This window comes from Austrofundulus limnaeus, unplaced genomic scaffold (assembly GCF_001266775.1).
Source record: "Austrofundulus limnaeus strain Quisiro unplaced genomic scaffold, Austrofundulus_limnaeus-1.0 Scaffold59, whole genome shotgun sequence".
In the NCBI taxonomy this organism is placed as follows: domain Eukaryota; kingdom Metazoa; phylum Chordata; class Actinopteri; order Cyprinodontiformes; family Rivulidae; genus Austrofundulus; species Austrofundulus limnaeus.
This window is the reverse complement of record NW_013952461.1, coordinates 1,921,992-1,935,170: the sequence shown is the minus strand read 5'-3', so window position 1 is coordinate 1,935,170 and position 13,179 is coordinate 1,921,992. Positions and strand designations below refer to the sequence as shown.

General features: G+C 37.4%; 2 protein-coding genes across 4 annotated transcripts in view; one reads left to right on the top strand and one right to left on the bottom strand.

The window, feature by feature from the left end:
- cfap107 (cilia and flagella associated protein 107) overlaps positions 1-560 on the bottom strand; it is a 7,095-nt gene extending 6,535 nt beyond the window's left edge. For 2 of the 3 annotated variants that reach the window (XM_014009606.1, XM_014009605.1), the window contains exon 1: positions 72-559. The gene's annotated coding sequence lies outside the window, so the exon portion shown is untranslated. Of the gene's footprint in view, positions 1-71 lie in introns of all 3 variants that reach the window. The other variant, XM_014009604.1, reaches the window with a different exon arrangement.
- Positions 561-4,322: 3,762 nt separating this feature from the next.
- On the top strand, positions 4,323-6,215 carry dhrs3b (dehydrogenase/reductase (SDR family) member 3b; the record flags this gene model as incomplete). Its single annotated transcript, XM_014009603.1, is given in 5 exon segments — positions 4,323-4,466; positions 4,649-4,768; positions 5,169-5,407; positions 5,493-5,618; positions 5,734-6,215. Coding segments are annotated over 5 exon segments (714 nt in total), but the record flags the coding sequence as incomplete, so codon positions are not given.
- Between the last annotated feature and the right edge of the window lie 6,964 nt (positions 6,216-13,179).

The following is a 13,179-nucleotide window of genomic DNA, read 5'->3' as shown; positions in this document are numbered from 1 at the left end:
GATATAAGGTTTTAAAACTTGGTTAGGTGGACATTTTTTGCAGTGTAGTGTTGTGATTTTGCTCTACTCACATCCTTCTCCTCTTCAAGCCTGGTCACTCCTGTCTACCCTGCCCCAAGTGCATTATTGTTTCACTGTTCAATGAAACCAGGGATCATAACCTCTAAGCTGTCRAGCTGGTCCAGTGAGACGGAAGACACTGCCCTCAATTTTGATCCAAGTATTACACAGCAGCTTGGAGCAACCAGAGGGCAGGCCTGGASAGTGCTGATGGCTGACTGATATGATTAGGTGTAGCAGTGAGCTGACGTAATCACGTCACAATCTGGGGGGTGATTCAGAMATTAGTGACATATCCAAAGATTTAGGTTGTGATGGAGACATTGACTGTTTGAGTGGGAGAGAGTATAAATGTTTGAAAAGTAGACTGGGGTGGCTTGTCCACAACGCTTCATTGAAACAGTACTACACAGTCTGCTAATAGCTTAATATAATTCTTGACATTTTTAATGGACTTTGTTGATAATCTGCCAAAAAGCACAAAACACACCAGACTATTTTATAACAAAAGGCAGATTAGGTTTTGTTTTCAAACAAAATGTGATGAAGTTTATGAAAACCTTTCAGTCATATTCTCAATGAAACAAAAAACTATTCATCATTATTTAATTCACTGACTATAATTTGTGACATGATGCAGGAAATGTTGTGATTSTTATCCAACATTAGCACATTTAACAGTTAGCATTTTAATGATGTGTTTTAGTTTTATTAATGTCAACGACCTGACTGAATAATCTGTTGATCTGGTTGCAGTGGTTAAGTGCAGCATTTAATAGTAAAATAATKTGATTGCTTTTCCACTTCTTATCTTAACCAAACTCCCCAAATCCCRTCTGTTATCAACAGGAGCGTCCTCGGTGGTATGTAAAAGTTCTGCTGAACACACTGTTCCTACTGGGATGTGTTCATAAAAATAACAGTGTAGCTCCATTTTTGACTATCTAAGACAGTAGTCTCCAAAAAAAAACAGCAAAAATGTGGTCAATTCACCAACGCATTGACTAGCTGAAAGCTCATCGTTATGCTTACACGTGACGTGTGTACCACTTCTGACATTTTTACTAGTTTGAAAATATTGCTGAGAGTTCAATGAAACATTAACTACCCACCACCCYCGTTTTCTTTGTCAAATCCTTGGTGAATGAGCAAGAAGAAACCAGTGGATTTAAAAGCATTACTTTGCAGCTGCACAACAAAGGATGTCACATGTTTTTCAGCCCCCCATTGTTGGCTATTATCAAGGTGTGAAGGCTTTGAAAACAACACCTGTGTGTGACAATTGCTGTCTGGATAAAGGGATGCTAAAAGGAAATAGCATGGTAATTATGGATACACAACTAACCTCTGTGAACATTCGCTCACCCCAGATCGAGCCCCTTCAGCAACTGGCAATCAGAAATCACGTTTTTAGGGTTTACATGGGGTGTGTGGTGCTAACAACACTGGTGCGAAAATGATTCATCAGATGAAGAGTGGAAAACTCTGTTTTTTAGTGTTTTGAGGGGAAACTGGCAGAGTGGTGCTCTGGAACAACAAGTGTTTCTAAGCCACTATGAGAAAAGTATCTGAGGAATCAGTGTAAATAAAAAAAATGATTTCAGATGAAACATTTCCTCCAAATGTCATTTTAATGCATTAAACACCCAACAATGCCAAAAAGTCTTTCAGGTGGTTTTCAGTGTCACATAAACAAATCTCTGCATGGAAGAAAAACCAAAGCAAGTTACAGACAGCAGGTTTGTGTGGGTGTGCTTGTGTTGTGCTTGAGGCGGGAAGCACACCACTCCCAGCTGGGTATTGCCCTGCAGCTGACCTTGCTGTCTCCGCAGTAATTAGACAGCGGCAGGCGACTGCCTCCTGAACTCCTGCTGCCCCCGCTGTGTGCCGCCCCTCTGCTGGCTCATACAATGGGTGTGAAAAGCAGGGTTCCTAGTTCCTACCCACCCATACATCGAAACCTGAAAGATGAAGTATCACTGTAATTCAGCTGGAGCTAGTCGGCTCACAGAGACGTACACCTTGTCTGGATTGAGTGACATCAAAGATTGTCAAAGATTTCTTTCTAGCTTACMTGCTTTTGTTGATTAGAGAGCTTTTACTTGGTCGATGTGTTGACATTAAGTCTTGTTAGGCATGCCTTGTTGGAACAATTACTGGATTATCACCAACCGAGAACACGGCGTGAGCAAGGTCAATTAGAAATTGTTTTCTATCCAGATAGCAATTTGGCCAATCCATGTTTGCTCTGAGGATTCTGTGTGTTGTGATGGGTGATAAACCTAATGAATTAAATAAGGTTTTAACAGGACAAGACCATTTAAGTGCTGAGTTTTAATGAGAACTGTCAGCTTTATTTGTCCGGATCAATTCTTATTAAAAGCTTTGAGTTATTTATCAAGACCTGTCGTTCTTCACTGATTACACAAACGAGCTTGCAAATGAAGCAAACAAAAAACCCAATCAAATGCAACTCAAACTAGAGTTGTTCACAGAAAGGGGCAAATTCTGATCGACAGGACATGACGTAGAAATAAAGAAGATCATACAGACTGCAGTCTTTTCTAGAACTTAAAGGGATGCATGATTAGTTGTAACATTAGACTTTACTTGATAAACATATATTTTAACTGTAAAATAAAGACTGTAAAAATACTGTAGGCTGTTTAGTTTTTAAAACAGAGAGGGGAACACAAAAATGAATCAGCYTGCAACTGAAAATATGGATGGAGGACCTCAGTCTASCTTGTTTGTTGCGCTAGCACCGAGCCAATACATATAAGGCAATATAGTGTTGGCGCTAGCACGAAGGCTAACAGGCTAAGCTGAGGTTCTTCTTCCATGAAGCAGCTCTGTTGTCCTCCATCCATATTTTCAGTTCCAGGCTGAGTCATTTCTACCTTCTCCTCTCTGTCAACGCTCTCTGGTTTCATTTAAAAGAGTCGATCATCAGATATTGTCCAAGATTAACCTTCAGGGTGGATATAGCTCGCTCACACCGAGGACCTATCCACGTCATCATTTACCCGGAATGCTTTGCTTGTAAATAAAATGGCTCCATCCGTGTTAAAATATATTTAAAAAAAATTACAAAACTAAACAGCCCACAGTATTTTTACAGTCTTTATTTTATAGTCGAAATAAATGTTTATCAAATAAAATCTAATGTTACAACTAATYGGGGATCCCTTTAAGGTTTATTTGGTAATTTTCAACCACTGTACAAACAGCAAAAAGTGAAATGTTAAGATTTCAGATTATGGCTATAAAATCTCTAATTTAATTTCTCCAATATTAAGTTTGGTTATACAAATCCCACATTATTTCAAACTAGTATTGYTAATAAAAGTTTCTGCAATAAATCAGGTTTGAATTCTTCATAAAACCCAGAAGTCTGCACACTTAAATCTAACCTTTTATGTTTGCTTATCCTTTCATCKTGTATTCAGGAATTGGTTTTCCAGGACTAATAAGTCAATGTAAAATCTTCCTGCCGACAGACCAAATGGATGTTTACACATAAACACTGGAGAAACAAAAGGAATGGCAGGCTGAATCATTCACTCACAGACAGACATGCTGTCTTTTGTGTGTGTATGCAAACACACACTGTCTCTGACTAAAATACACAATATCACTTACAGGAGGATTTTTTGCTCAAATATTAGCCTTGGTCACGGGCCACCAGCCAAAGCCTGCACTGGCGTCCTCAACACTTTACACAGGGACTATTTTTGGACTCCCTGACCAGAATTGACGGGGCTCATCTGCCCAACAGTCCATGTAATCTCTTTGAGAATTTGTGTTTGAGAGATGAGGAGGGCTCACCCCCTGATTTCATTACCTTTCCCTGACCCCAGAGACTGACAGATCTAATTGCCCAATCACTAGTTCCTCCCCTACCTCCATCCCAACCTCATGTTCCCTGCTCAAATGACCAGCCTTCATTTAGTGTCTGGATGGATGAAAAGACAATTCATTCACACAGCAACCCTGGAGCCTTTAATCTTGCTCACAAACTATGTGTTGGAGTGAAAATGGCCTCTCTGTTCTCTTAAAGAAAAGAGCATTGCTGCTAAAAGATCTTCCAACTTGCCTTTCTGCCAAAAAATGTTGCATAAACAATGTCAGTTGATGATGTTTTACTAATAACCAACAGTCCTCTTGATTTGTTTCAGTTACCATTCTTCTTCTTTTTATTTTATTTTTTAACATTTTTTTTAATTTGTGTCTAATGTAAAACAAACCTTGTTGTTCTCCAGATAATCCTGTGGGGCAGAACGGAAAAATGTCTCAAAGAGACAGCTGAAGAAATCACCCTCTCTGGAACAGAATGTCATTACTTTGTGTGTGATGTCGCCAATCGAGAGGAAGTTTACAAGCAAGCAAAGGTGGTGAGAGAAAAGGTACACTGTTCATTTTTATAAAACTTACTCTATTTTCACCAAAAAAAACATACTATCTACTGACAGTAAAATACAAGAGAAATACCTTTGTTTCAGTTTACATGTGTTTTCTGTCACTGTCTTCCTGACCTTTGATGTCTAAATGATATAGCATTATTTGATGTTGCTCTTTTTACCCTCAGGTTGGAGATGTGACAGTACTGGTTAACAATGCAGCTGTGGTTCATGGTAAAAGTCTGATGGACAGTGATGACGATGCTCTTCTGAAATCTCAACATATCAACACCTTGGGACAGTTTTGGGTAAGCATTGCATGAGTTACAGCAGAACCTGTTTTTCCTGCAAAAAAAAAGAGAAAAAGTCTTCCAAGCAGATTTTTCAGATTTTTATGTTTTGATTATAGCATAAAAGTTTATGCAGAACCAGCTCCAGATTTGTCAATCACAACTGCTATTATGGCAGGTTAAGTGGGGGTATTTCCAGCCTCTGAACTTCAGAGGAGTTTTGGTATTTTTTTATATTTTTATTTTGAATTCACATCAAAATATTGTTCAATGAAGACATACAGTTATCAACTATATGGACATGGAGATATCATCTGTGATGACACTTTGGACTTGTTTCTTCCAACTGGTTTTTCATTTTTTTTTTTCTGTTTTCATACTTGTTTCAATTTTCTCTCCTTACATTTTTATGTCTTAGACAACAAAAGCGTTTCTGCCTCGGATGCTGGAGCTGCAGCATGGCCACGTAGTGTGCATTAACTCCATCCTGTCCCAGTCTCCAATCCCAGGAGCCATAGACTACTGCACCTCCAAGGCCTCATCACTGGCTTTCATGGAGAGCCTGACATTAGGTCTGCTGGACTGCCCCGGTGTCAGCTGCACCACTGTGCTTCCTTTCCACACCAATACAGAGATGTTCCAGGGCATGAGAGTCAGGTTAGTAAGCACTTGTAACAGAGAAGAGTCATGACATGAGAAAAAAAAAACTACTTCATCTCAAAAGTGCAACTTTTTTTTGTAGGTTTCCACAGCTTTTCCCTCCACTCAAACCTGAAGTAGTTGCTGAGAGGACTGTTGATGCAGTCAGAACCGACAAGGCCTTTCTGTACCTTCCATGGACAATGCATGCCCTTGTCTTTTTGAAAAGGTAAAAAAAAAGACGTACTTTTGATCTACGTATTTCCCATTCTTTCCATTTATGATTAGTCCAACTTTTACCCTTGTCTTAACATTCTGTTACTGCTCTTTTTTGGTCTCTGCAGCTTCATGCCACAAGTTGCACTTGAAGAAATCCACAAGTTTTCTGGGAGTTACACCTGCATGAACACATTTAAAGGGAGGACATGAACTTGGATTGCACGCAACATGAGGGATCATTCATCAGTTCGGAGGTGTAAGGAAAAGACTATGGACCTTAAAGCATCTAACAGAGGAAAAGTCCCTTGGATATTGTGAAGAGAAACACTTAAGTGACATAAATGGGTGTTAACTCTGCAGGTAGAATTAAACCATAAACTGCACAATACACCCTGACCCTTTGTGCACGTGTGTATGTAAGCACATGCACATGATAATATAGATGACAGAATTACATTCTCACTTTGAACAGAAGCCATGCATAGACCTGTACAAGTAGTCGTTCTGAGCGGGTTTGTTGAGTCACCTGTTTACTATTTTTTACAGTTTATTATATTGTTAATGTCTTAATCAAAACAGTGTAATAAAACTGAACTTTAGAATGTCATTGTCTCTTACTCTGCATGATAATAATGGCAAAACATTTGGTAAGTGCACACTGCTGTGTGTCTGGGTTTCYACTCTCACAGTGTGAAAACAACTTTGATTGATTCCAAGCATGAGACTCTGTCAAAGATGCTGTCAAAAGATAAAATGTGCTCTTGGGAGATATGCGGGGCAAACTCTTGTTTGTTCTTAGCTTCCAGAAAACTGTGCAGGTTTACAAGGTAATGTAATTTACAATGAAAAAAAACGAACCTAAATTGGATCAATCTGGCCTTTTGCATGTGGGCAAGAGATTTTTTTTATTAAATTTAATTAACGTGGACAGGCAGAGCTGAATTTATTGCAGACAGCAGTCATCGTAAGGCTTTCATTATTCAACTGAAAATAGTTTTTTTGTTTTTTATTTATTTTATGTCTGTAAGGAAAATGATAATACATCATATTTGATTTTGCCAGCTTGGCTCACACTCAGACAATGTTAAGATGTCTGCAAAATGCTGCACATTTGTGTTAGATCAAACAAAACCCCAGAGGCATATATTATAGAAGATTGAACAATATGGCGCCTACTTTTCTTATGAATCTGGGGATGTTCTAATGCTTTGGTACAAAACAGGAGAGCACAGCTGTGGAAGATTATAATAGATGAGATTTGTCAATGCCAGAGATTAACAAATACCTTTTTATACTGGGGACTTTTTCCTTTGTCTTCTTTCACATGAGCGCTAGAAGATTTTATGTCATAAACGTTAAGTGAGTTAAGATTGACAGCTTGATCAACATATTTTGTCCAAACAAACTTTGGAGCAGAAATTTATCAAAAGCTTGTTCTCACAGGAGTTTCCAATCAAACACTGCATTAGCTCAATAGAGCCTTCAACCATAATGGTAAACAGCCAGTAATTCTGTCTCATGTCCATTAAGTACCATCTTGGACCAGCAAACAAATTGTCTCCAGCATGTTAGATGAGTACTCTTGACATTTTGGAAATTGTGCTGATTAACTTCCACACCTAAGGTTATAAATGGATATCAATACCTCACTCATGTTTGTATGAAAGCTGAGTAGCTAATTAACTCATTGTAACTTTGTAGAGGTGGGTCGGTGCTTACCTCTTAGTCTAGTGGGAAATAATCTGCTTTTACAGGTTCTGAAAGTAATATTGATTACTTCATCTAACTCTGGGCAAGAGTCTGAAATAAGCACAATCATTTTTTTTCCCCTTTCTGGCCTAATTTGCATTTGGGGTAGCAGGAAAAGGAAATAGAGTCACAGAAAAATATGCTGTCATATTACTGCTATTAAATTTTCACCTAATTTTGATTGAGTGCAATCACTGTGAATGCAAAAAAAGTCCAACTTTATATGYATCAAACCATAAATGCACATGGAATCATGTTAAATCTGCTGCAGGTAGCGATTAAAAAAATTAAGATGAAAAATATGTTCTTTTTTTCCCAATAATAACGCTGCAGAAACGTATACTTGGTCTTTAAAAACTGCACTGAGATAAATCCATAAACCCTTTTGTTTTTGCAGCACAATCAAATGACATTAAATCTGAACGTGGCAATTTCAAYTCTCTTCAAAGAATCAATCTGTTTCACATGTGTGCAGTGTTTGCAAGTGAATAMAAAAATAAAAACACACACAAAAAAAGGAAAATTGTTGGTGAAAGGGATTGCTTGACTTTATGTGCATCACTACTGTTACCACGAAACGGCCAGCCCACTCGTTTCTGATGTAAGAAGAGAAAATCRATGTCATGAGATGAAAAACTGTTTTTCATTTCATTTACTGAGTAAAACGGTTTGCTGACCTGAGAAATGTTTCATAAGAATACACATAAAWTTGTATTGTCTAAGGACTGTAAACCTTTTTTTCGTGTTTGCCTTCCTATATATTCWGATCCTTTTTCATTCTGAGATTCTGACTAATTAGTTTTTTTTTTATTTTTATCGGAGCCAAGAGAAATGTTCACATGCAACAGAGTACAAATGTGCAAATCCATCAAACATGTGTGATCCTCATGAATCATGAAACYAAAACACAAAAAGCAAAACAGAATATGCAGAGTCAGTATGAGACATGCAGAATTTTAGATAAAAAACATGCATCTTGATAAAATAAATACACAAAGGTCACACACAAATATAACTTTTATGGCAATATTTTGACTTCTAGTGAGAAACGCATGAAAGGAAATGGTGATCACAGATTCAGTCACATGGATGGACACATCAGATCTGAGCTCATGTCAGAAAATGTTGTAAAAGCTGGGGCTGCCTGGCCTTTGGCTGCCAGACAAGGCCCATAAACATTCATTTGGATCCCAGCGAACCATAAATGCCCTCCTTTGCGCTCTCGATAGGGCCGCACATAGTGATCAGTAGGTGACCCACACAGGATTGGAAGGGAGTGGGGCGGGGGAGGGGGGGGGCACTGCTGAGAGTGAATCCGAGCCTCCTTCAGGGGGCCTGTTTCTCATTCTCTCAGTGGGCTGTTGCGAAAGCAGAGAGAGAAGCAGCGTGTTGGGGATGGAACTAGGTCGAGGAGGCATGTTGTGCACGTATGCTGGAAAAGGAGGGCTAAAATGGTTGGGAATCTCTCGGGACAGGTTCAGAGCAGGGTTAGCCAAAAACAGAATAAATCAAATGAGGGCTTGGAAAGTCTTTTCCCTGCTGAAGGCTCTCAGCTCCAGGGTTACTGACCGAACGCAGGTGGAAATAGTGAAATTAAGGATTGATCAAGAGGGCAGGAATCTGAGTATATTGCTGATTGCAGTTTAAATATTAAAACATATAATAAAAACTCATAAACAGTTTTAAATTGGGGTGGTAATTAAAAATAATGTAAAATAAACTAAATCACCTCCTTATATGCTGACCGCAAACATTTCTATGTAACTTAATCTTACCCATTATTCATCATGAATCACTGCTGCACATTTGTCGGCAAGTGTCCTAGAATTTCTCTCATCCTTAAAGGAGAGCAACAAGGATTTTCCTGTATGCAGTCCAAGCCTGTGTAATCCCAACACATGGGCTTGGAGAGTCAGCCTGCAATGATCCATTAAATGTATCATACACGTCTGGATCTGGAGTCCGTTTGACTTGTTGTGCAGGGATGCTGAACGCATGTAAAACCTCAGCCAGAGCCAGATTCTGTTGTTCTTCAGATCGCATTCTCTTACAAATTTAGTCCCTCTGTTAATTCTAGGTTTCAACTTTAAAACCTAATACATCTCTGTCACTGATGAATTGTAACCATCTTTATATAGTTATTAAATGTCTCTAAAATGTATAAAATAATTGTGTTTCTTAAAAAAAACACTGTCAATTTGGAGTGGAGTTCCTCAGGGGTCTGTACTTGGACAAAAATAGTTTATCCTATATGTGAATGACTTAGTCAATGTGTCAAGATTCTTTAAATGCAATTTGTTCGCTGATGATACAATGTTTTTTTTGTTTGTTTGTTTGGGGAAGGATCTAGAATGAATGTTAGAGAAAATGCAAGCAGAATTTGTGAACAAATTATCATTAAATTTGGACAAAACTAAATATACTTACACAGAGACAAAGAATTGTTGACATTCCATTCAGAGTTGGTGGTGTAGAGATTAGTAGAGTCAGTGAGGTGAGGTTTTTGGATGTTATKGAYGAGARRCTGACATSGAAACCTCATATAAATWATTTAAGAATAAAACTAGCAAAATCTATTGCATTGCTTTACAAAGTAAGGGACTTGTTCATTGATAAAGCTCTGTATATGTTATATAATACATTAATTGTTCCACACTTGGTCTATTGTGTTGAGGTATGGGGAAAGGCATGTAAGACTATTACAAATCCTGTTTTTATTTAGCAAAAAAGGGCTGTAAGGGTCATCACTCGAAAAAAAATCACCTTTATCCCGCTAATATATTATTTTGTAAATTAAAATTAATGAAATTCTGTGATTTGATTGATTWTAATATTTTGTTAGTTATGTATAAAGCACACCAAAATGGATTAACTTTAAATGTTCAGATAAATTTTACAAAGAGAGAAAGCTGTTATAATAACAGAATAGAGATGTTCATGAAACCTAAATTTAGAATGTTTGAAAGAACRATGCAGCTCAATTCAAGGTGTGAGACTGTGGGATAATTTAGAAGACAATGTTAAAAGTGCCACATCAATATGCATATTTAAGAGAATGATAAAGACTGGATTGTTAAAAAATATGAAATTGTTTAGTATGAAGACATTCACTTTGTTGTTCTAGAAAGTTTCAATGTTTTGTTGTGTTTGTTTTGTTAACTGAAGATCCGTTTGAATCTATATTTGAGAAAAAATGSGCAGATATCATGAGATTTTTTCTTCTCTCTGCCACAAATTTGTTTTATGAAATGAATAAARTTCATAACAAAACATTTTGTAAAATAGGTCATTATGCAAAATGTGTCAAATATTCAGCAMATTTCTTGAGAAAACTCCCCCTTGCTTTGTTGCAACACATCCAAGATAGGAGCGATCAGACGTGTGAGCAACAAACTGTTACCTGCAATAAAACGTATAAAGTCTGTGTGCTTTGTGGACACAGACTTAAATGGATAGCTAAATGAGACTGTAGCAAAGGGCAACAAGAAGGTAGTAGAGTTCAGCGAGGTATTATTTGTTACAAGACCTTATCCGCTTTCCCTGAACAATGCTTTTWGCCCTCTCTCTCCAGTTTGCTGTTGGGTTCATCCATCACAGAGTAGGTAGCATGATAAAAAGGCTCAGCCCTAACCCACAGCAAGGAGCCAGGTGTGACGCCTCAGTTGACCTGTCAAACTCTGAGAGTTATTATACACAGAGGTGTTAAAGGTTAAAGGGAGCAGCAAACTCAGAGGGTGTCGGTTCCCAAAAGCACACAGAGAGACAGGCAGCGCTTCCTAGATGAATATACAAAACAGGCTGCAAAGCAGGAATAAACAGAGATGTTGTGTGACAATACGTTCGGATATATTACGTTTTAAATGGGATTTTCCTGAATATTTATTTCTATTTGCAATAATTCTTTGGCAATTAAGTTTATTACTGGGAACAAAAACAACAAACAAGATGTGAAACATTTGTTTCAATGTTACATTTAAATGCAATGAGTCACTTCAGTCACACAAAATGGGACTTTATGGGAAGATCCTTTGAACAGAGACATTAAGAGGTTTAATTCTAAAAACACAAGGTCAAATATGTGTATTTGGGAGTAAATTTTCATATGTTTTATTCATCACTGACCACCATTCTTATTTGCATTTCTTTACAGCAAGTGTGGAATATCTCTGTGGGGAGTTTTGTTGACAAAAGGTTTAGGATTTAMCGTTTAGTTTCATCAGTGTTATCTCCTGTGGCTGATAAAGGTTTGCTTATGGATCTTTAAACAATGTCAGCAGATTAAACACTGTGGTGCTTAAAACCCTACAGATATTTAAATAATTCTTCACAAATCTAAGACAGAGCATTCATGTTATATGTTAAGTCCATGTGTGAATAAAAAAAACAAAGCATAGAAACTGGTAAAGATGGTCGTGAGTTGCAAAAATATTTAGCTTTATCTTAAATATCCATTGTGGCTAAGTGCAGCTACAGCTCGGGGATGTTGATTGCGTTTGTCAAAAAAGACTTCTTAAGTTATGTCATAAGGCTTTTGTTAGAGAAAGATTAAGGTTTACATTTGACCAGCCCAGACATTTAATTTTGTCATCCAGTTACTATTCTTTGGGAAATGCAATATCGTGCTTCACTTGGTCTAATATTTCAGAGTTCATTGTTCCGTCAATGACAGCATGTCCCCCTGAAACAAGATGTGTAAAACAAGACAAAAAATATCATGTTTGTATTGAATTAGCTACTAAACTGAAACACAGTTTGCTTTTATCAAAATAGCACTTTAATTCTGATCTGCAAGTGCTGATTTTGCTTTATTATAGCTTTTATGATTACTACTGTCACCTCATGAGTCACATGAGAGTGCCCATGCATCATGCTGAGAGGATAAGAAGGTGCTGTTTTCTCACTTTTTGTGCCTGCTGGAAGTCATCTGGCAGACAGAGTTAAAGCTACAAAAGTCCTATTATTTCAAACCTCACATTGATGAGCTAATAACATGTAAACTAAAAGAAAATATCTAAAGATGCTGTTTTGTAGTTTTATTTTAACTGAAACATTTGCTTCACTGTCTGTCATTACCTATTATAAAAGACCATTTGAACTTCATTAACTTTTGCTTCATTATGGTGTAACACATATTTATTACTCATTCCAGTTTGCAGTGGAGGAGGGTTAGCCACTGTAGTAGCTGCAGCTAAGCGGCACCAGTGAAGTCTCTGCTAGCAGCAAAAGGTGGAACCCATAAAGGGAGTCTGATTAGTGTTGTCTCTGTATTTATTTGTTGGAAGGCAGCAGAGGAGCCAAAGGAAGCTAAACTAAAACTAAAACTGCATTTTAAACTGCATCAGTGTCTGCGTGTCCCTCAGCCAGCTGGGTTTGAACTGATAATCCAGCAGGATTGGTTTTAGGTTAGATGTCAGGTGTATTTTCAGAGGCGGTTGTTATGAAAGGTTTGAGGACCACTGGTCTAATGTATATTTGAGTTAACTCTGATTAATTTTAGTGCTGGGCATAGATTAAATTTTTTTATCGTGATTAAAATTTACAATCACTTTACTATGGCTGACTATAGGTTTGTATATTGCAATGCACTCAGTGCATGCCAGGTCATATTTGTAAATGAGAAGTGGTTCTCAAACAGTTTACCTGGATAAATAAAGGTTAAATAAAATAAAATAAATAAAAAAACTCCATGTGGAACACATTATGTACAGTATATTTTTTCTTTTTGTCTTCTTATGGCTTATTTTATTTTATTTATTTGTGTTTTTCTGACAACTGTGACCTTAGTATCTATCTTTCATTCCTCGTGTAGTACTCATTTGGAA